Raw genomic sequence first — 22,070 nt, forward strand, 5'->3', positions numbered from 1 at the left:
CTATCTTCCTCCTTTCTGCATGAGAAAGCTCATCTCGGGTTTGATTCCCTGCCCTGAGGTCACATGGCAGAAAGCCGGTGGAACCTGGCTCTACACGAAGCTTGGACTTCCTACTCCAAAACTTTTGCAAGTTGTTCCTGTACCCTTTCTACCTCCACTCCCTGGCTGTGTGGCAAACCCCTAGTCAGATGGGGAAGGACAAAAGTAGGGCAGTCTCAATGCAGGATGAAGATGGCTGGCTTGTGTGAGTTGAGAGTGTAGTCGCCCAGGCTGGATGAGGTTTAAAGAAGGTGATACCAGGCCTCCCTGGTGGCGCGACCGGTTCAACACAGCACTATGAAGCAATCCACAGCCTCTGTAGCATGAGTTCAATCCCCGGCCAGCCAGGGAGCTACCCACATGGCGAGGCAGACCTCTCCTGCTTCCCCCGCTTCTCCCCTCAGCAGTGTATTTCAGTCAGTCTGCCTGTTCTGTTCCCCACTGTGTCTCTGGTGGATCCTCTCACCCCACCATGCCTCTGGCCTGTACCCCAGCTCTTGTATGCATAAATAAATAAATCTTAAAAAAAAAAAAGGTGGTGACACCAAGCAGGTCTTTGGGGAGAGAACTGGAGTCAACTTGGGGGAAAGTGAGAAGGGAACTGATGTCAGATGGGACAGTGTGAGCTGGGCTGGGGTAGTACATAGTTCTCAGCCTCCTGTTCCTCACAGCGCTGAGCTGACAGCGCGCTCGACCGAGCTGTTCCTCTGGCTCTCACTCCAGAAGCGCCCCTAAGACGCGCTTCTCTTTGTGGCCTCGATTGGTCACAAGGCCAACGACCCGACACACGTCACTCCCGCGCGTCTGCGAGGCCAGCGAGAACAGCCTCCGGCGTCGCAGGGGCTCATTGCACTCTGATTGGCTGCGAGGCCGGTGCCTCCAGATGAGCCACTCAGAGGCAGCCACCTGTCTTCCTTGCCTCTGATTGGCTGGGAAGAGCGCGCCCAGAACGGCCACCAGCTGCGACCTGGGAGTCCCCGTGAACCCGCGACCGTTAAACGGCCCAACCGCCAGGTGCCGAGTTACTTCATTTCAAGCTCTCTGGGCGCTGAGAGAGGTAACTTGACTGGAGGCGCGGTTGGGTCAGCGGGAGGCTGGGCCCGGGATGTGGGAAGGAGCAACGATAGGGGCTGGGCAGAGGCACCTGCCTCTGAGCGTTGGAAAGTGGGTTCACTGCCCCTATAAAGGCTAAGTTGTGGGGCGACTGGAGCTCAAAAAATTGGGGGGAACTCCCCCAAACTCCACCTCGGTGTATAGAAACCCCCTCCCCCGCTTCCAGCGGGTGACCCTGAGTCGTTTTTGCCCTTTAGTGACTCTCTAATTGTAACACCTGGGCAGGCTGAGGGGTGGGGATGAGGTGTTTGGGGCCCAGGCATCCCTTGGCCTCGAGGGCAGGGCGGGTGTGGAAGATGATAAATTATCTAGTGATGCCCTGAGTGTGGGTTGACTCCTCCGAGTGTCAGAGCTGATGTGAAGGAAAAAATCGTTCCGAGCTCTGGGCCTCCCTGGTGGTGCAAGCGGTTAAGACGCAACCTGTGAAGCTATCCGCAGCCACTGCAGCATGAGTTCAATCCCCCAGCCTGCCAGGGAGCTACCCACATGGCACAGCAGACCTCTCCTGTCGCCCCCGCTGCTCCCCTCAGCAGTGTATTTCAGTCAGTCTGCCTGTTCTGTTCCCCACTCTGTCTCTGGTGGACCCTCTCACTTCCCACACCTCTGGCCTGTACCCCAGCTCTTGTATGCATAAATAAATAAATCTTTAAAAAAAAATTGTTCAGAGCTCAGCCCTGGGTATTAATGTAGGCCCATCACTTCCCAGTGCTGTGATGCTGCTGGGGCAACTAAATGCATTTCAGTTTCCCTACCAACATGTGGAAGATAATGAAATAACCCACGTTAAAGAGTTGTTGTGAGGAATGATTAGAGAGCAGTCGTAGATTAAGTGTATGCCGGACAGAGTGTGTGTCACAAGGTAAACATCCAAGCATTCATGTTAGAGTTGTTATTCATGTGATGTATGTGAATGTGAGAGAATAAGATGATGATTTTTCATATTTGAAAAGGATCCTGATCCCCAATGATAACTTCAGTTTATGTCTCCTCTTGATGACTACTGTGATCTACCACACTATACATTTTTGTCTCCAAACTAGATATTTTCCCAGTCTCTGCTGCTGAACCTGCAATTTTTTTAAACATTTATTTTAAAACTGGGGTGTAGGCCAGAGTTGTGGGGATGTGTGTGTGAGAGGATTCACCAGACAGAGTGGGGAGGAGAACAGGCAGATTGACTGAAGTACACTGCTGAGGGGAGCAGTGGGCGAGTCAGGAGAGGTCTGCTGTGCCATGTGGGTAACTCCCTGGCCGGGGATCAAACTCGTGCTGCAGATAGCTTCATAGTGCTGAGACTTACCCTTGCACCACCAGGGAGACCCTCAAGTTTATTTTAAATTAGTACATTATATCTGTTTTAATCTTTTTTATTCTAAAGTCAGTGATGAAATGGTTGCACATGAATATAATCAGGCATTGGTGCTTAAATAACTGCCAAAACAGAACTAATAAATTCTAGATTGGGTCAAGAACTGCCATATAATATAATAGTTGGTGTGATATCTTTACCATAGAATTATTTGAAGTTTTTTAGGTTTTAGCCTGTAGTAAGATTTTCTTCCTAAATTTTCTGAGCTCTGTAATAACAAACTATGACTACTAAACCATGAGGTGTGTTAGAATGGCACTGTTGATGATTCTCTTTACATGCTACATGTAAGAATTATGAAACTTAGCTCTCATTTTCATGAGAAATGTATATATCTCTCACATGTAAATTTTCCGTGTTTTTGAGAATGGTGTAGTATTCTTTAGATCTTATAAATTAATTTTGAACTTTTGAGTTTAATTTTTTTAAGACTTTTTTATGCATACAAGAGCTGGGGTACAGGCCAGAGGTGTGGGAAGTGAGAGGATTCACCAGAGACAGAGTGGGGAACAGAACAGGCAGATTGACTGAAATACACTGCTGAGGGGAGCAGTGGGCGAGACAGGAGAGGTCTGCTGCTCCATGTGTGTAGCTTCCTAGCTGGGTATCAAATTCGTGCTGCAGAGGCTGCCGATAGCCTCATAGGTTGCATCTTAAACCCTTGCGCCACCAGGGAGGCCCCTGAACTTTTCAATTTAAATGTTATATATATAAGATTGAACTGAAAAGCTGGTTTTGTTACTCCATAGCACCTGACCTAAGAAAGGCCCTAGTATGCAGATGAGGATGTGACAGTGAGATTGGAGGAGCAATGGACTCTGGAGACAATAGGAGCACTAAAGAGAAGCTAGTAGAGAAGGTGAAAGAAGCTATAGTAATTTTTAAGCATATTAAATGGGTGAGTTTATATATTTAAAGATTTTATTTATGCATGTAAGAACTGGGGTATAGGCCAGAGGTGGGGGAGAGTATTCACCAGAGACAGAGTGGGGACCAGAACAGGCAGTTTCATATGTTGAGATGTTTCATAGAGCTTGACTGACACTTTTGACCAAATCAGTCCTGCTTCTCAATTATATGCAAGAGTAATCCTTTCCCAGCTCTCAGTAATTAATCATAATCAGTCAGCCTTTTTTCCCCGTAAATAAGCTAAGAGATTCAAATAAATATATCTTGGAAGAACTAACATTATGTGTGTCTCATAAAGTAAACTGAGCCAAGTTTCAAAAAGGTCCAAGGGAATAGGGCTTTTATGATCAAGACATACTGTAGTACCAGGGATACATTTTTCTCTCGTGAGCTTTCTTACATAAGGCCATTGTATAAGTGTGAATGTTGTTCATCTAATAATTTTTTCATCCAAAATTCTATTAATAGGGACACACACACATACACATTCTTGTTAGAAAACATCTTCACAGAATCACTTTGTGTTTATTCTATAAGGTTTAAATATTTTCAGAAAGGAGATTTTGGTAGCACTGGTAATATGTGAAAATGTTTTTTATTAAAATAGATTTTATTTTATATACCAGGTAACTGTTCTTACCTCGCCATGTTCTCAAATATGGCACAAGAGAACCTCAGTGGCCATGTGGACATAAGGTAAATCCTTGGTCTTTCCTGCTTCATCTCCTTCTCCATTTGATTTTGGCACAGAGAGAGGCTTAGTATATCCCAGCCCACAGCTCTGTGCGGCTACCCAGATTCTGGGACTGAGTGTTGATGTGGGAGTGTCAGGGAAATGGCAGGGGATGGAGGACAGGGAAGAGAGGAGGACAAGGATATTTATTCCTAAAGGATGGGAGAGACTGTTCGACATCTGGGAACACTAAGGGAGGGAGTGTTCCTGCGGAATATGGCCCATGATTTCTCCTGCTGCTTCTAAACAGTTTCATTTCTCTTTGTTGAAATCTGTAGGTTTTGCAGTTCTTGGTCTCATTATTTGACTCATCATGGTTCCCTTATTTTCTGATATTTTTTTTTCTCTTTAATCTAGACCAAAAAATGATGGTGCATCTCTGCAATTTGTCTTCCAGTCTCCACAGCCACCTCTTGCTTCCAGAGGAGCTCTGCTTTCAGAGCTGTAGGAATAAGATTTTTTTCCAACTTCTCTCCTTGTGGTGCCTCATGTCACCTTCTTGAAAGTCAGAACTTTCTCTGTCATGGAAATATCTGTGATACTCTTTCTCTACTGCCCCTCTCACATATAAGATGGCAGTGTTAAAACTGTACTGAATGTTAAAAAAAAAAAAAAAAAAGTAAAAAAATCTACTCCTTAAAAGAACCTGTATGTGTACATTTTGTGTCTCCAGCTGCGTTTAACCAGGAAGGTATAGAACCTTGGGGTTAAGGAAGAAGAACTTCAGCCAGGCCTTACTTAACGGTAGAAAATCAGGGTAGAGGGAATTGGTTATTCTAGAAACATGATTTGGTGGATGGTGTGTGTGTGTGTGTGTGTGTGTGTGTGTATGAATTGAGTATGTCACTTTAGAGGAGGAAGTGTATGTGCAGAGTGTATGTCCTGACGAATACTACTCCTTGGGTGATGATGTTGACACTAGGCACTGTTCCACAGAGCCGCTGTTGCCCATCAGTAGTCTCCCGGTGTTTTACTACATGGGCTCCCAGTGTCAAACAGCTGCAGTTTCACCAAAGGGGCTAGAGTCTAGTAGTAAAACAATTATTTGGGGAGCATCCTAATAATGTAAAAAGTATATCTCTGAAACAAAGTCATTGAAATTGGCCTCCAGAATTGAGGAATGAGTGAACAAACTCAAAAGCCAAATAGTTACATATATGTTTCAGTTGATTAATACAGCAAAGATTAAGAGGCATGTGTTTCACCAGCCATGCTCTAGTCTTTGACATTCTTTTTTTAAGATTTATTTATGTATACAAGAGCTCAGGTGCAGGCCAGAGGTGTGGGCAGTGGGTGAGAGGATTCACCAGAGACAGAGTGGGGAGCAGAACAGGCAGACTGACTGAAATAAACAGAGTGGGGAGCAGTGGGCAAGACAGGAGAGGTCTGCTGTGCCATGTGGGTCACCTCCCTGGCCGGGGATCGAACTCGTGCTTCTTAGTGCTGCGACTTAATCAATCCCTTGCGCCACAAGGGAGGCTCCCTACACCACTCTCTTTTTGCTACAATCACAGCTGAGCTAATGTTCAGTTTGAAAGAAGAGGATGAAGACACTTTTTTTTTTTTGTTTTGTTTTAAAGATTTATGAATACAGGAGCTGGGGTGTAGGCCAGAGGTATGGAGTGGGGGGGTATGAGGATTCACCAGACAGAGTGGGGAGCAGAACAGGTGGATTGACTGAAAAATACACTGCTGAGGGGAGCAGCAGGTAAGGCAGGAGAGGTCTGCTGCTCCATGTGAGTAGCTCCCTGGCCACGGATCAAACTCGTGCTGCAGTGGCTGCTGATAGCCTCATAATGCTGAAATGTAGGCCTTTGTGCCATGAGGGAGGCCCTGGAAGACCTTCATTTTAAGCAGCTTTATAGTCAAATATTTAGAGGTCTGGACCTTCCTTCTTAGTCTGCCAGCATCTACATTCAGTAGAATAGAACTGTATTGCTCATTGGGACCCAGTTTGTTCCAGGTTCTGGGTTCTAGTTTATTCTTTCTGTCCCAACTGACATCGGGATTGAGCAAAGCCAGACACATGACTTGCAGCGCTGCTCCAGTCCCTCTGGCTCCAACAAATACGAAGAGCAGGGGACCAATCCAGGATGCTTCATGGCCTGACTGGGGATCTGGTGGACTGTGGTTACGGGAGAGGTCTTGGGCCAGGAAGGAGAGGAGAACAGATCTGCAAGTCCCTGCACTCTCTGCTTAGAATTCTCTCTTTATTCCAACGAACAAAGCCAGGTATGATTTCTCTTTTGTGAGGGAATGAAATATAATACTGTGCTTTATGAAATTACCTGCTTATTTTACTATATAATTCTCCTCAATCTTATATTTTACATATTATACACTATTATGTCCCCTCATATACTTGTGTCCATCACCTATTGTGGACTGTTAACCTGAGAACATGGATACTTCATCTTGAAATCCCCAATTTCCAGTGTGTAGGAGGGTTCAGGAAATTACGTTGAATCATTGAATGATTTTTCACATAGGAGAATTGGTCAGAGCTTAAATTCCTAGAAGAAATCTCTTAGTCAAAGGATAGGTACAGTTTAATCTGAAACATACACTCTCAAATTGACCTGCTTAAAAGACTGTTCCAATTTATATTCCAAAACACATTTTTTTGTGTGTGGTTACAATTACCTTAATTTGGGGGTTACATTTTTGTTTTCCATAAGTGTACATGTTCCACTTACCTGTGTGTGGCTACAATTATTCCAACAAGCTGCTTTAGCTTAATTTACATCGTGGTGCTAACAAGCTTATACCATGCTTTGTTATGTTTGAAATGTAACCATTTTCATTTATCACTAAATAGCCTAAATATAATTTTCAAGGCTACATAAATGGCTCAAGACTATATAAATAGGGCCTCCCAGGTGGCGCAGGCGTTGAGCGCTGGGTTGCGAAGCTGCCCGCAGCCTCTGCAGCGCCGGTTCGATCCCCAGCTGCTCCCCGGCCACCGGAGGAGGGTCCCACATGGTGCGCAGACCTCTCCTGCCACCCGCTGCTCCCCTCAGCAGTGTGCTTCGGTCCTTCTGCCTGCTCTGCTCCCCGCTCTGGCTCTGGTGAATTCTCTCACCCTCCCGCGCTTCTGACTGTACCCAGTGCTTGTATAAACAAACAAACAAACAAATAAATAAATAAAAATACATGCCTCTTAAAAAAAATGTACATGAAGATTTTATTAAAGATAAAAATATTAAACATATATTTTTCTTCACCTGTTTTACCCATTAATCCATTGATGGACACTTAGATGAGTTCCATGTGAATATGAGTATAGCTATCTTTTTGAGCTAGTATTTTTATTTTCTTTGAATACCCAGAAGTGGATTTGCTGGGTCACATGGTAGTTTTAATGTTAATTTTTTCAATGCCCTCCATCCTGTTTTCTATAACGGTATAATAATTTATATTCCCTATTCTCCACATCCTAGCCAACACTTGTGATTTCTTGTTTTGGATAGTAGCCATCCTAAGAGTATCTCATTGTGGTTTTGATTTGTGTTTTCCTGATGATTAGTGATATTTAGCATCTTTTCGTGTGCCTGGTGTCCATCTGTGTGGATTGTTTGGAAAAATGTTTGTTCATATCCTTTGCCCATGTAATTGGACATTTTTTTTTTGGGTTGTTGATTTATGTGAGTTCTTTATATACTTTGGATATTAACCCCTTATCAGATAAACGATTTGTATTTTTCCCCTCTGATTTGCTAGGTTGCCGTTTTGTTTCGTGGATGGTTTCCTTTGCTGCACGGAGGCCTTTTAGTTTGTCCTATTGTTTAGTTTTGCTTTTGTCGCCTTTATTTTTGGTGTGCGAAGCCTGATGTTTTATGAATAAAATTCAAAACTTTTTCTCTGTGACACAGATGAAACTGCATTAGCAGAGAAGCCTTAAGACAATATGCAGATGCTGACTTCCAATGGCTATGAATTTTTTTCCTTTATTCAGGTCTTCCTTATACTGAAACCATGGTGGTCATAATGGTCTTTTCCTGTTTCTGCTTATCTTGCAAGAACAGCAGGGCGGCCTTGCAACAATGGGACAAAAACTCTCCTACCCATTTTAAAAAAGGGGGAAAAAACCTGTTCTTTCATAAATTGACCACTTGTGTCTAAGAGTGCAGGCCCTTGAGCTGTTATTGCTAGGACCAAAATTATCCATGGAACATGGAACTAAGGTGAAAGGCTTGGTTTGGTGTTTGGTTAAATGGGCAAAATCAGAAGTGAGGGGAGCTTTGGACCCAAATTCAAGTTACCCCACAATTTAGCAGAAAGCAACTGATCAGCCTCTACCAACATGCATTTTCCATATTTTTACTTCAAGACCACAAACACTGCCAAAGCCCCATCTTTGGGGAGACTGATTTAATTAATACCTTTTGCTTCAGATTCCTTCTAGAGGACATTGTATTAAACTGGTAATTTTTAAAAAAAGCTGGTGGCTTGGTTTCTTGGCTTCTGTGCCATTGGGTTCTAGGCCCTAATTCTGCAATGTTAGATATATTTTTAAAAGATTTATTTATTTATGCATATAAGAACTGAGGTACAGGCCAGAGGTGTGTGTGGGGGTGAGAGGATTCACCAGAGATAGAGTGGGGAGCAGAACAGGCAGATTGACCGAAATACACTGCTGAGGGGAACAGTGGGCGAGGCAGGTGAGGTCTGCTGGGCCATGTGAGTATCTCCCTGGCTGGCTGTGGATTGAACTCATGCTGCAGAGGCTGCGAATAGCTTCATAGTGCTGTGCTTAACCCATTGTGCCACCAGGGAGGCCCAATGATAGATATTTTAAAAATATTTTTTAGATATTAGCTTCTTATGAGATACATGAGTTTTAAAGATGTTCTCCCATTCTTTGCACTGTCTTCACTCAATGTCCTTGGATGCCTAGAAATTTTAAATTTGTTGTAGTCCACTCAATCTGTTTTTACTTTTTTTGCATATGCTTTTGGTGTTATGTCAAAAAATTATCACCAAATCCATCTCCAATGTGTCTTCTTCAAAGAGTTATATGATTTCTGCTTTTTTTCCCCAGAGATTTATTTATTTATGCATTCAAGAGCTGGGATAAAGGCCGGAGATACGGGGTGTGAGAGATTCACCAGCAACAATGGGGAGCACAACAGGCGGATCTACTGAAATCCACTGCTGAGGGGAGCAACGGACTAGACAGGAGAGATCTGCTGCGCCATGTGGGTCACCTCCCTGGCCGGGTGTTGAACTCATGCTGCAGTGGCTGCGGATAGCTTCATAGTGCCACCAGGGAGACCCTTGGTTTTTGCTTTTTTTTTAGAGGCATGTTTTTATTTATTTTTATTTGTTTGTTTTTTGTTTATACATGCACTGGGTACAGTCAGAAGCACGGGAGGGTGAGAGAATTCACCAGAGCCAGAGCGGGGAGCAGAACAGGCAGAAGGACCGAAGCACACTTCTGAGGGGAGCAGCGGGTGGCAGGAGAGGTCTGCACGCCATGTGGGACCCTCCTCTGGTGGCCGGAGAGCAGCCGGGGATCGAACCGGCACCGCAGAGGCCGCAGGCAGCTTCACAACCCAGCGCTCAACCGCTGCGCCACCGGGGAGGCCCCCTTGGTTTTTGCTTTTATAGTTAGGTCTTTGATTCATTTTGAATATGGTATAAGCTAGGGGACCAACTTTAATTTTTTGTAGGTGACTATCCAGTTTTCCTAGCACCTTTTGTTGAAAAGTCTGTGCTTTTCTCATTAAATGATCTTGGCACCCTTTTTGAAAATAATTGTCCATATATGTGAGGGTTTTTTTCTGGGTCAGTTGAACTGGTGAGGAGGGCTGTGTGTGGAGAAGCCCCCACCTTGCCACATACAGCTTTAGTCTCTGCTCATTGGGTGCTATCTGGGTTAGGACAGGCAGTGTCTGGCCACATGCCAGCCTGTGACTACCTACCCTACTTCCTTTCTTCTTTTTTCTCACTCCCTGTGTAAATAAATCCTCTTATTGTTGTTTCACACTGTCTCTGCTTTTGGGTGATGTCCTGCCGTTATAAGTGTTGAATGAGGGCCCACCCCCCAGGTTTGCTTGATTTCAGGCTTTTATACTCTGGGATGCTATGCACCAGCCCTAATAGCCCTGTGCCCAGGTATCAAACAACTGTGGCCAGGTACAGCCATATGTGTGACCCTGCCTTCAGCTTTCTCTCATTTTGAGCTGTAAATAACAGGTGTGACACTAAAGCTTGCATCTTTAAATTGTCACTGCATTGCAGCTGATCCCATGAAATTCCTCCTGAAGGGTTTGGGAGTTTATGGTTTCTGTGGGTTGGTGTGGTATGTGGGGCCAGGGGAAAGTTCTTTGCCATCTTTGGTGTAAAAATAAGGCTTGGTACACTAGGGGGCGCAGTAGTTTCATATTCTGCTTGCTTTCTTGTTGGATGCCTGTACAGGCCCTCTTACCACCTTGGTTTGGGGGTGGGTTTAGCCACCAATATCTTTTGTTAGTCTGCTTCTTGCTGGTCATATTTCAGAAACTCAGCCCAAAGGAAGATGATATCTATGAAAATGTCAAGATTGCAGGCATTAGCCCTGACCATGTCTCTAGCTATGGTCTCTTGAACACACCACCTCCTCGCTCTGGGTTCTTCTTCCACCCGTCTATGAAATAGGTATTATGACAAATTTGATCACTTGGGGTGAAGTGGAGGGTTATTTAGTATTGAAATGCTTTTTGGAGGGAAAACCTATCTAGTGTTTCTCCAGGACAGTAACACTATTCCTTTGCAAACCTGAAGGAAGATTGACTTTCCTGAGGGCAGTAACCACTGTAACTTAGACATTTGAAACTTAACTTGAATCACCCGGGAATTGAATGTGGCCCATCGAGTCTAAATCCAAATATTTTCTTGTTTCTTAGTTATGTCTAAGGGCAACATACCAGACTCAGGTGTTTTATGAGAGAAAATGATTTCTGTGCATGTAATTTATCCTAATTTTTACAACTAATGCCATTATTGAGCCTATATACATACCAGGACTGATGAATGCTTTACAAACGTAAACTCATTAGTCCTCCCACAAGTCTCATGCATTATCACCCCTTTTTCATAATTTTTTTTTTTTTACATAAAGTTGGTTGAACTCAAAGTAAGTGCTCTTAACCAACAGGGCTACCAGAGCTGTCTTTCCCTCCCTCAGGAATGCAATCCCATCACATGGCCAGGTTCAGTTAGACCATAAAGGATCACCTTCAGGCCACCAACCAGTGATCACTTATAATGATTTTAATCTCTAGGTATTTCATGTTCTAGAACCTTTTTGCTCCTACCCCAGGCCAGTGTCCATGGGGATTCAGGCAAAGTGCTCGAGGAAATTGCCAGGGCTTATGCCTCACATCTTCCTCACAGTACCCTCAGCTCTCCTGCTTGTCCTGCAACATCTTTTATTCCAACATAGAAACTTCCTTAGTTTCTGCGCGTGATGGGCATAGATTAACTGGGCAAAGACACTTGAGACTGTTTTTAATTACTTTTTAAATTTTATATATTTTTACATCATTGTTCATAAGATGTGGTACATATACACAATGGAATATTACTAAGCAATCAAAAAAGATAAACCCATGCAATTTGCAGCAACATGGATGGAGCTGGAAGGGATCATGCTCAGTGAAATAAGCCAGAAAGAAAAAGAAAAATACCAGATGGTCTCACTCATAGCAGGAATTTAGAAAACCTAAATAAGGGACAGGAAAATTACTAATTATAATAAAGTAAAAATAAAAATCAACAAGCAACTATAAACCAGAGACACTTGAGACATGTTCAGTCTGTTTCTGCCCTCCAGAGTTTACAATGATTGGAAAACCCTCACCAGCCTTGCAGTGAAACACTCAACCCACTTCCAGCATTCCCCAAGTTTATTTGACTATGGATCAGCATTTATATTTTGCAGGATGTCTATGGATTTGGTGCCATAGCTCACATACTAGGGAACATTGCTCTAGGTCAAGTTTTCTGAACCTCAGTTAATCTGGCCTGGATAACTATTAGGAAGGGCTATTCTGTTCATTGTAAAAATTTTAGGCTCTTCCCATTAGAATTCAGGAGCAACTCCCCAAAGCCAAACTAGAATGTTTGAAAATAGTGCTCTCTGTCACCTGGGGGCAAAGAACATGGTTGAGAATCACTACTGAAACACATGCTTTCTCAATAGAGGCAATATTGCCCTCAAGGAGGCAAAAATTGGTTCTTGGAGGTAAAAATATCATTTCTTTTATGTATAAAGCACAAATTTATATACACTACATCAACAGATAAGCAGTTTACTTGTGGTATTCAAATTTCACTCAGAGGTGATTAGGAAAAAACATCTGAAAAGATTCCTTTAAAGCGGTGCTAATAAAAAGTTGATAAACTCTGTTCTGGCTCAGTTTTTTAGTGCCTATGCATTCCACAGGAAAAATAACATTTGTGGCTCTTTTAAGTTGAACTCGTTAGCTAAGCAACTATAGACACAGAGGGAAAAAAAAAGCCATTTGGAAGCTGGCAGAAGCTTTTATTCCCCCCAAACATTTATTTTATTTATTTATGCATACAAGAACTGGGGTGTAGGCCAGAGGTGCAGGGGGTGAGAGGATTCATCAAAGACAGAATGGGGAGAACAGGTGGATCTACTGAAATACATTGCTGAGGGGAACAGCAGGTAAGACAAGAGCGATCTGCTGTGCCATGTGGGTAGCTCCCTGGCCAGGGATCAAACTCCTGCTGTAGTTACTGGTGATAGCTTGATAGCGCTGAGACTTTAGCCCCTGTGCCACCAGGGAGGCCCCTGGCAGAAGCTTTTTTGTGGTACTCAGAAGACTTAGGTCTGCAGTCAGCCCCTTGGCTCCGACAGCTACTCAAACCCAAGGGACTCTGTGAACCTAGCTCACTATCAGGTAGAAATTGCACAGCTTCAATGGAGTGGACTAAAGTCACTCCCAGATGCACACATTTGGTTATATTTTTCTCTTTTCTACTGTGAATACCCTTTTTCTTCTGTAGTTTAGCCTCTCTGACCACATCAGATCCCACTTGTTTGGAGAACATCACTTATCACCATGGATGCACTGAGCATCCGTGATGGGGAAATAACAAACAGCTCACCTATGCAAAATATAAAGATCATTTCTACTGCATCTAACCAGCTAAAAGGAAATTTTTTAAAATTAAAAACCCAACAAATTTTTTAAAACTAAGAGTTTTTCTTCTGAAAAACTGACTTCATTTTCTCCCTTAATTTAGCAAGCTATTCACTTTCAATTTGGGATAAAGAGTGACTAACAAGTCAATTTTATGCCTTTTGTTTAAAGCCGCTTAAACAGCATAGACAAATGAGGGATGGAGCTGGCGATGACAGGAAGCCACATACCCTTCAAAGGCACCTCTCTTTCTTAGTGCTGTGCTTTTTGAGTAAGCCTGTCATTGTTTCACAGACCTTCTTCGGAGGCGCTTGGAGAAAAAAGCAAGGTAAGTGGGGACTGGGGGTTATTCTCAGGGGCTCTGGCCATACACTGCTTTCTAGAGAGGCATGTGGACTTTGGCAGCCCTCAAAGCTGGCCAGCCACTCACTTGGTGACAACACAGGCATCTTGGTCATTCCAGTGCTCACAGTGGGCTTCTGTTTTGGATCTCATACCATCTACCTGTTCCCACATCCTCCTGGTCTGCAACTGATGGGCATTCTTACACACAAGACTGGCCCTGCACACGTCTGGCCAAAGCACCCATGCTCAGAACCCACAGATAATTTTCATCAAATATACAACCTGCTCTCAAGACCCCCAGGCTAAGAAACACCCTAGAAATTACAATTACAAAATAATTCCATACATTTATTAGTGATGTTTGGTTTTGTTTGTCCTCCTGATTAGCACCTAACTCCTAAACTTTTATTCTTTTCATTTTCACTGGCAAAACGGTGGAGAAAGAGTAGAATGGGTTGTTCATTCAAGTAGAATTGATATGTATCTAACAAACTTTTTTTTGAGATGCTGTGATGTACCAGGCCTTTGGCATCCGTTTGCAGGAGTGAACCAAAATCTTTCTCTTGAGAACACATAGTTTGGGTGTATGGCAGTGAGTGTGGGAGGTAGGGAGTAGAGTAGATGTGAGTTACTGAACAGTTAGAAAAAAGAGGAGGTGGTCTTGAGTCTGAAGTTCATCATCTTTGAATTGCTCTGATTCACATGCCAACGTGTATGTAACTTTCAGAAGATTGTAACCGATTCATCTGCCAACTTAGGAAGGCATTGACAGTGGTTGGGTGCATGTGTGTAGCTTTCAGAAGGTTTTAGCCCCTTCTTCCAATTTACAGAGGAAATTAGGGTTGTTTGGTTGGGGAGGTGGAGATTTTGTTTCTGGCCACGATGTGCCTTTTCTAGATCTGTCAGGCTAATTCCCCTTGGACAGTGTATAGGATTGATTTTTATATGCAGGGCTGATCAAAAAACCACAAATTTCCCTCAGTTTACCCATGGTGTACTGCAGCTTTCTAAAGGGCCTTGAAAACAAACTTGTTGCATTAGTGTCCAATTGGCTTAGGAATGATTAGCCACCCATTCCTGGAACGTCAACATATCACCCCCATGGTGCTTCTAGAGTGAGCAGAGGCTAGGCAGTGGCATGCCGCAGCAGCTTGTACTAACACCCAAGAGCTGACTATTAAATAGTCAGGAATTTTGGGGTGGGAGTATTTTTTTTTTTAAGATTATTTTATTTATTTATGCCATACAAGAGCTGGTGTAGGCCAGAGGTGCGGAGAGCCGGGTGAGAGGATTCACCAGAGACGGAGTGGGGAGCAGAACAGGCAGACTGACTGAAATACACTGCTGAGGGGAGCAGCAGGTGAGACAGGGGAGAGGTCTGCTGCCGACATGGGTCAGCTCCCTGGCTTCAGTGGCTGGTGATAGCTTCATAGCTCTAATACTTAACCCCTGCACCACCAGGGATGACTTGGGTGACAGTATTTACACCACAGAAAGCAGCAAATGCCTAAAGTTAGAGACATTATCCCTTTACCACCCCAAATCTGGTTACCGGAGCAACATTGAGAATTGGGGCCCAAAGCGAAAGTTCTACACACAGCTGTGTGGTCTTTCAAAGTCATTTAACTTCTTTGAATCTTTCATGAGTTCTTCTACCCCGTGGCTCAGTATACTTGCTTGGCTTATAGTATTGGATTTTTGTTGGGGGTGGGATGGATAGGAGCACGGGACTGGGATTAAATGCACCACCAGTGAATAGGTTTTGAAACCTAGGAGTTACAAAGCTTACAGGAGGTATCAGAACTTTTACATAAAGGCAGGTGACCAGTCTGGTTTTCTTCTAGCCCAGTGATTACCTAAGCAATTACTGAATTACCAGTTACAGGGGAAACATGCGTAGATTTATAAATGTTTGGGTTTTTGTGTCAGCAAAGTCCTGGGTACAGTGCTGTTGGGGAGATCAGTGGGTGCTGGCTTCCCTGCAAGTGATTTCATTAACTAGACTACATAATATCTTTTAGAAATAAATCCTTGAAAAACCCCTTTATGTAAAGGAGCTCTCACTATCCCCACTTACAAAGGAGAGAACTGAAGCCCCCAGCAGGAGGGGCAGAGAAGTGCCAGAGATGGGATTTGGACTCTGACTCCAAAGGGTGGGATTATTTCATTTGCATGGTTGCACTTCCCTGGGCGGAACTGAGTCCTTCCTCTGGGGAGGGCTAGGAAGGGTGCTTATAACCCGGGGCAAGAACTTTAAGCTGCGGACCTGTGCATTCAACACTGTTTTGCTCTTGTTTTGTTCTTAGAAATCTTGTTTGCTCTTCCCCTCATTAGGGTCTTCTGGTTGGGCCAGACCTGGCTTGAGAAACGTATAGGCTTGAAAATGAACCCCACAGATATAATGGACACTACCCTGGATGAAATTGCCTACAACAGTTACTATCTAGATATGAATATTCCCAAGCCTTGTACCAAACAAGGAGTCAAGGCATTTGGGGGGCTCTTCCTTCCCCCACTCTACGTTTTGGTCTTTCTTTTTGGTCTGCTTGGAAATGCCATCGTGGTTCTGGTCCTGCTCAAGTACAAGCGGCTCAAGTCCATGACTGACGTGTACCTGCTCAACCTCGCCATCTCGGACCTGCTGTTCGTGTTCTCCCTCCCTTTCTGGGGCTACTATGCTGCAGACCAGTGGATTTTTGGACTAGGTCTCTGCAAGATGATTTCCTGGGTGTACTTGGTGGGCTTTTACAGTGGCATATTCTTCATCGTGCTCATGAGCATCGACAGATACCTGGCCATTGTGCACGCTGTGTTTTCCTTGAGAGCAAGAACCTTGACTTATGGGGTCATCACTAGCTTGGCCATTTGGTCCCTGGCTGTATTAGTGTCCCTTCCAGGGCTTTTATTCAGCACTTGTCAAACTGAGCGCAACCATACCTATTGCAGAACCAAGTACCCTCATAACTCCACAAACTGGAAGGTTGTGAGCATCCTGCAGATCAACATAGTAGGAATGGTGATCCCCTTTGGGATCATGCTGTTTTGCTATTGTAAGATCATCAGGACCTTGCAGCACTGTAAAAACGAGAAGAAGAACAAGGCGGTGAAGATGATCTTTGCCGTGGTGGTCCTCTTCCTGGGGTTCTGGACACCCTACAATATAGTACTCTTCCTGGAGGGCCTGGTGCAGCTGGGGGTCCTTGAGGACTGCACCTTTGAAAGACACCTGGACTATGCCATTCAGGCCACAGAGACCCTGGCTTTTGTTCACTGCTGCCTTAATCCAGTCATCTACTTTTTCCTGGGACAGAAATTTCGCAAGTACATCATACAGCTCTTCAAAACGTGCAGGGGCCCTTTTGTGTTCTGCCAATACTGTAGACTCCTCCATAATTACTCCCCTGATACCCCGAGCTCATCTTACACACAGTCCACCGTGGATCATGATTTCCATGATGCTCTGTAAAAAAAAAGAAATTGCAAAGAACAGGGTGAATAAATTCCCAAATTAAGCGTTTACTTGAAATTGTATTTTAGGAAGAGGTCTCAGCAAATTTCAGGAAGAAGACTGACAATCCATTGCAGAAGGAGGGGTTCTTACCCTGCAGTCAGCTTTTTCTCAGGTCATGTAGGAGTTCAGTGCAGCAAGAGTTCTGTACTGAGGTGTGTCCTTTCTCACTCCATGTTTACCTGCAGCAATAAGTAAATCTTATAATTCTGAGTACAGTTTCAATGAGGTTATAGAAAATATTGGAAAGGAAAGACCATTCCCTTTTCCCCTGAGCTAATGGGGTTCTCCAAAGGGAAGTGCAGAGACTTGACTTATGGACTGCTGTGAAATTATGTCTTGCTGTGAAAACTGGACCCTTTATTAATTTCTAGATTTTGTGGATACAATATAGAAAACTTTGGCACACTGTTCTAAAATTTTTCTAGATATCTATCTGAAGCATGGTATTTCCATGAAGCGAGGTGTATGCAGCAGCAGCTAGTGAAGTCACGAACCTAGATTTTGATGCTTTCATTGCAAAGGATTATTTGTTGCTGGAAGCCAAACTGTTTGTGCTGATTACAAGTTGTAAGGACATGGAGGCATTAGTGTGGTCTGATTTCCAAACAAAAAGTACAAGGCATTCAAAATTCAAACGTACTTATGAAAATTCAAGTTCTATTGTGAAATTTCATATGCCCATGGACAGTTTTTATTTTAATCATAACAGATGAATAGTCAAAGAAATAGATTGTTCCATGTATATTTATTTGGGGTCTTTTACTTGTTTATAAATATTGTCTCCAAAACTAATAATGAGGACTAAGAAATTATGCAATTGTCTCCTTAATTATGTTGAAGTGCTCTCATCAATTGAGGTAGAAATTTTTGCTGATGTGGCATAAAAATGACTGTTAAGGGCCTCCCTGGTGGCCTGGGGGTTAAATCTCAGTTCCTGGCCAGGGAACTACCCACATATGGCACTGCAGGCCTCTCCTGTGTCTCCCACTGCTCCTCTCAGCAGTGTATTTCAGTAGATCCATCTCTTCTGTTCCCCACTCTATCTCCGGTGAATCCTGTCACTCCCCGAACCTCTGGACTACACCCCAGGTCTTCTATGCAAAAATAAATAAATAAAATCTTAAAAAAAAAAAGAAAAAATTATGAAATTGTGAAAATAGCCATCTCCTTTTTTAAAGTTCTGGTAAGATTAAAAAGTTTGGTCATTGATTTCCTTTCAGTCAAATAATCACATAATTAATAATTTCATACCATTAAGATAAATCTCTGTTCTTACTCTCAGCCTTAATTAATCAGAATTAAGTAAAGATTTTATTTAATTAAAAAAAATTTTTTAAGGATTTATTTATTTTTATACAAGAGCTGAGGCCAGAGGCACGGGAGGGTGAGAGGATTCACCAGAGACAGAGCAGGGAGCAGAACAGGCAGACGACAGAACTACACTGCTGAGGGGAGCAGCGGGCGATTCAGGAGAGGTCTGCCACACCATGTGGGATTCTCGCCGGCTGGGATCAAACCCACACTGTAGAGGCTGCGGACAGCTTCACAGTGCGGTGCTCAACCCACTGCGCCACCTGGGAGGCCCTAAATAAAGATTTTAACAATGTCTGGGGACACCTGTAATCCCTCCAGAAACAAAGCTTATCTTGCAAGCTACTAATTGGGTTATCCCATTTTATTTTATTTTATTTTTTTAAAGATTTATTCACTTATTCATACATGCACTGGGTACAGTCAGAAGCGCCGGAGGGTGAGAGAATTCACCAGAGCCAGAGCGGGGAACAGAACAGGCAGAAGGACCGAAGTACACTGCTGAGGGGAGCAGCGGGTGGCAGGAGAGGTCTGCGCGCCATGTGGGACACTCACCCTGTGGCCGGGGATCGAACCAGTGCTACAGAGGCTGCGGGCAGCTTCGCAACCCAGCGCTCAACCGCTGCACCACCGGGGAGGCCCTGGGTTAACCCATTTTAAATACTCTGTAAGTTTACAATTTATTGCATGCACTATGTTTCTAAGCAAAGTATTTCCAGAAAAATCTATTTTCAGAAAAGTAATTTTAGAAGGGTAAGTTGATGTTGCCTTTATAGAAAAATAATAAACTTGTATATAGTCCCACAGAGCCTTTTTGCCTGCTCATGTTTGTGTTTGATGCCTTGAGGGCATGAGAACCTGAGGCTCCCACTGCTTGGCAGAATGTCTATGTCATGGATTTGCCCATGGCAGCAATCAAAGGGTTTTACCACAAAGATCTCCACCTCTGTGTGCTGCAGATTAGCACAGATAAGAAGTAAGCGGTGGGCCAGGTTTCTGTGCAGCATTTCTTTAGAAAAACCTCTGTGTGGCATACTAGGATATGCTAATCCTAGGCCTGTATTCCATGAGATCCTTTCCTCTCTTAACCTCCAGTTCTTCTCATCTATAAAGTAGAACATATTTCCAGGTGACTGAAAGAGAGAAGTTGATTAAAGCAAAGCACTTATGTTGCTAGGTCATAGAAAAGTGTGTTGTGGGATCTGCTCAGCCAATGGCTGCCTCCTCTTTCCTAGTAGAGCTGTGATTTTACTCATTGAGTCACATTAAGAAAGAAGTGTTAGGGCACCAGAGACAAACGCTGCTCAAAGGGGTTTAACCCTCCCTTGATGCCCCATCACATACAGTATGAAACAAGGGTGAGGCGGAGTCCACCCAGCTTCCATTTCTCCACCTGCGTGTGGGGTCATCCATCCAACCCAAGGCTTCCCTTCTTCCAAACTTGGGGAACAATCCCCCAGGCTAGGAATTTAGAAGCTCGGTGACACCCAGACAAGACCCTCTCAGTGTAACAGTGTAATCCCCCACGGAAAGGGGAGGTTCCGGGCTCACTGCCCCACCTAAAGAAGGGTGGAGCTGAGATGCCAGGGCAAGCTAAAACGGACTTGGGAGAGAAGGTTGGGAGGAGAGAACCCCAGGAGGCCCGTGGAGCAGAGACATGTGAAGAAGAAGCCACCCTTGCTTCTCAGCCTTGGTCTTGTACCAGGGACTTGGGGGGCATGGAAAGAGACACTTGAAAAAGATGTGGGTGAGAGGCCCCTGGGGAGGCTGATAAAGGCTGATACGAGCCTTTATCTTGACTTGTGTTTTGACTTTGTTCTTTTCCCTCCAGACTTGGCCTGGCCCCTTCTTTCCCTCTCCTATGATTTCCCACCAGAAGGTGCCTTAGACCTCTGGCAATTTGTTGCGCCTCAGTGGCCCTGTGTTGGGCCAACCCTGGATGGGTAACTTTGGGTATTTGATTAGAAATTATCTTTTCTTCTCTTCCTTTTATTGCACCCAAATTCTATTAAAGTGCTCTTCTACTGAAGGTCTTACTAAAAGTCTGTTCGTCTTTGTGTGGCAAATGGCAGAATCTATTTAGCATTTGGGGGGGGGGTGCCTCTCCTTCTGCCCACTAACAACAGAACACTAAAAAGAAAGTTTCTTTCTCTTTAATAACAGAAACATGGAAAGCAAGCCAGGATCTCTGCACAAAGGTAGGTGTAACTATGAATGTTTAGACATTAGACACATCCCTTCCTTGTTGCAACATGCCTGGTTTTTGGGGAACACAGACCAGGTCTAATTTAAGTACAATAGAAAGAGGTTTGCTTTTGGGGTGATGTAAACATTTTGGAACTATGAGATGACTATGTACGGCATTGAGAATGTAATGATTGAGAATGTACTAATGTACTGCACTGGATACTTAAACATGATTTGTTTTTATTATGTGATTATATAATTATGTGATTATAGTAAATGATTACAACAACAGCATGATAGGAGATTGCCCTGTATCTCACAGTAAGCACTCAAATTCTATGGAATAAATAAATTTCATCTTCTCTCCACAAGAAGGAAAATTATAGGGTGATGCCAAACCTTTAGGGAGATTTTTCCTGAGAAAGTTTCACAACAATTTAGGCATTTGATGCAATTAATTCCTATTTGTTGAACACATGTCTATTCTGTGCCTAGCTGATTGCTAGGTTACAGAGGAAATAATAGGATAAAAGAGTAAGTTCTGAACTCACGGAATTTCCAATCTGATAAGGGAAAACACAAGATCAACTGCAATGCAAGTGGGACAAATCTCATTTCAGAGTTATAAACAAAATGTTTCGGGACTGCAGGGGAAGGGGAAAGCGATTCATGTTCAATTTTTCATAATACAATTCACTTTTGATGTAGGTCCTGTGAAAAGAGCATGAGTTTGTTGGAAGGAGGGAGGAAGAACATTGTAGGCTGAAGAAACAGCGGATGAAAAGGCAGGCGCCAGGGGTGAAGAGAGAGCACGGTGTGTTTAGGGAGAGGTGAGCAGGTGTTTTGGAGTTAATGTGAATAAGGTGGGGTGATGTGGGCAGGGTGAGGGACCAAGGAGGGAAAGAAAAAAAAAACAAAGAATAATTGTAGACTTAAGAGATAGTAGTTTGAGCTACTGAATCAGCTGCCATCCTCCATGGTACTTCAGACCGCAGGGGCGCTTGGGAAGGGCATGCTGTCCAAACACGCCCTGGGTAGCACCGGAGCCCTCATCCTACCAGCTTCCCCGAGGCAGAGATCCCTGGAAGCTGTCAGCAGCCCTCTCAGGTATCCTTCCTGGGGGCAGCACAGTGAGCGGGGGCAAACGCTTGTCCCCTTACCTTAATTTGGGACAACCCTGAAGAGGCGTTGCAGTTCCCTAGCTCCCCATAAGACTAGCTGAGGCATCTGTTGCGACTACACTGCTGCTCAGCTTCTCCTACTGCCCTTCCTCCCTGCCTTGACCGTGTAGTCCCAAAAGGACTCAGCATAGATCTCGGTTATGCTGATCTCAGAGTCAGGTTCCAGGGGCCCCAATTGACACAGGGACTGGCAGATCTCCTTTGGGGCAAGGGAGCTCCT

At 43.9% G+C, this 22,070-nt stretch overlaps 1 protein-coding gene across 4 annotated transcripts; it reads left to right on the forward strand.

Moving 5' to 3' along the window:
- Positions 1-900: 900 nt before the first annotated feature.
- On the forward strand, positions 901-21,590 carry CCR4 (C-C motif chemokine receptor 4). Of its 4 annotated transcripts, XM_037525797.2 has the most exons (7): positions 901-1,096; positions 3,271-3,419; positions 4,057-4,126; positions 9,205-9,361; positions 10,665-10,802; positions 13,487-13,643; positions 15,967-18,261. In XM_037525797.2, exons 6-7 carry the CDS (start codon positions 13,508-13,510, stop codon positions 17,124-17,126), a joined length of 1,296 nt encoding a protein of 431 aa, XP_037381694.1. In that variant the 5' UTR covers positions 901-1,096; positions 3,271-3,419; positions 4,057-4,126; positions 9,205-9,361; positions 10,665-10,802; positions 13,487-13,507; the 3' UTR covers positions 17,127-18,261. The 4 variants fall into 4 exon arrangements, 2 of the variants coding, with proteins under 2 accessions (XP_037381694.1, XP_037381699.1); XR_005126869.2 differs by lacking the exons at positions 9,205-9,361; positions 10,665-10,802; positions 13,487-13,643; positions 15,967-18,261 and adding an exon at positions 4,521-4,814 and having other exon boundaries at positions 956-1,096; XR_005128100.2 differs by lacking the exons at positions 901-1,096; positions 3,271-3,419; positions 4,057-4,126; ... (1 more) ...; positions 10,665-10,802; positions 15,967-18,261 and adding exons at positions 20,646-20,680; positions 21,378-21,590 and having other exon boundaries at positions 13,605-13,643.
- The last annotated feature ends 480 nt before the right edge of the window (positions 21,591-22,070 follow it).

Source organism: Talpa occidentalis, unplaced genomic scaffold (genome assembly GCF_014898055.3).
Source record: "Talpa occidentalis isolate TD23 unplaced genomic scaffold, MPIMG_talOcc4v2.1 talOcc4.10, whole genome shotgun sequence".
NCBI classification, from domain to species: domain Eukaryota; kingdom Metazoa; phylum Chordata; class Mammalia; order Eulipotyphla; family Talpidae; genus Talpa; species Talpa occidentalis.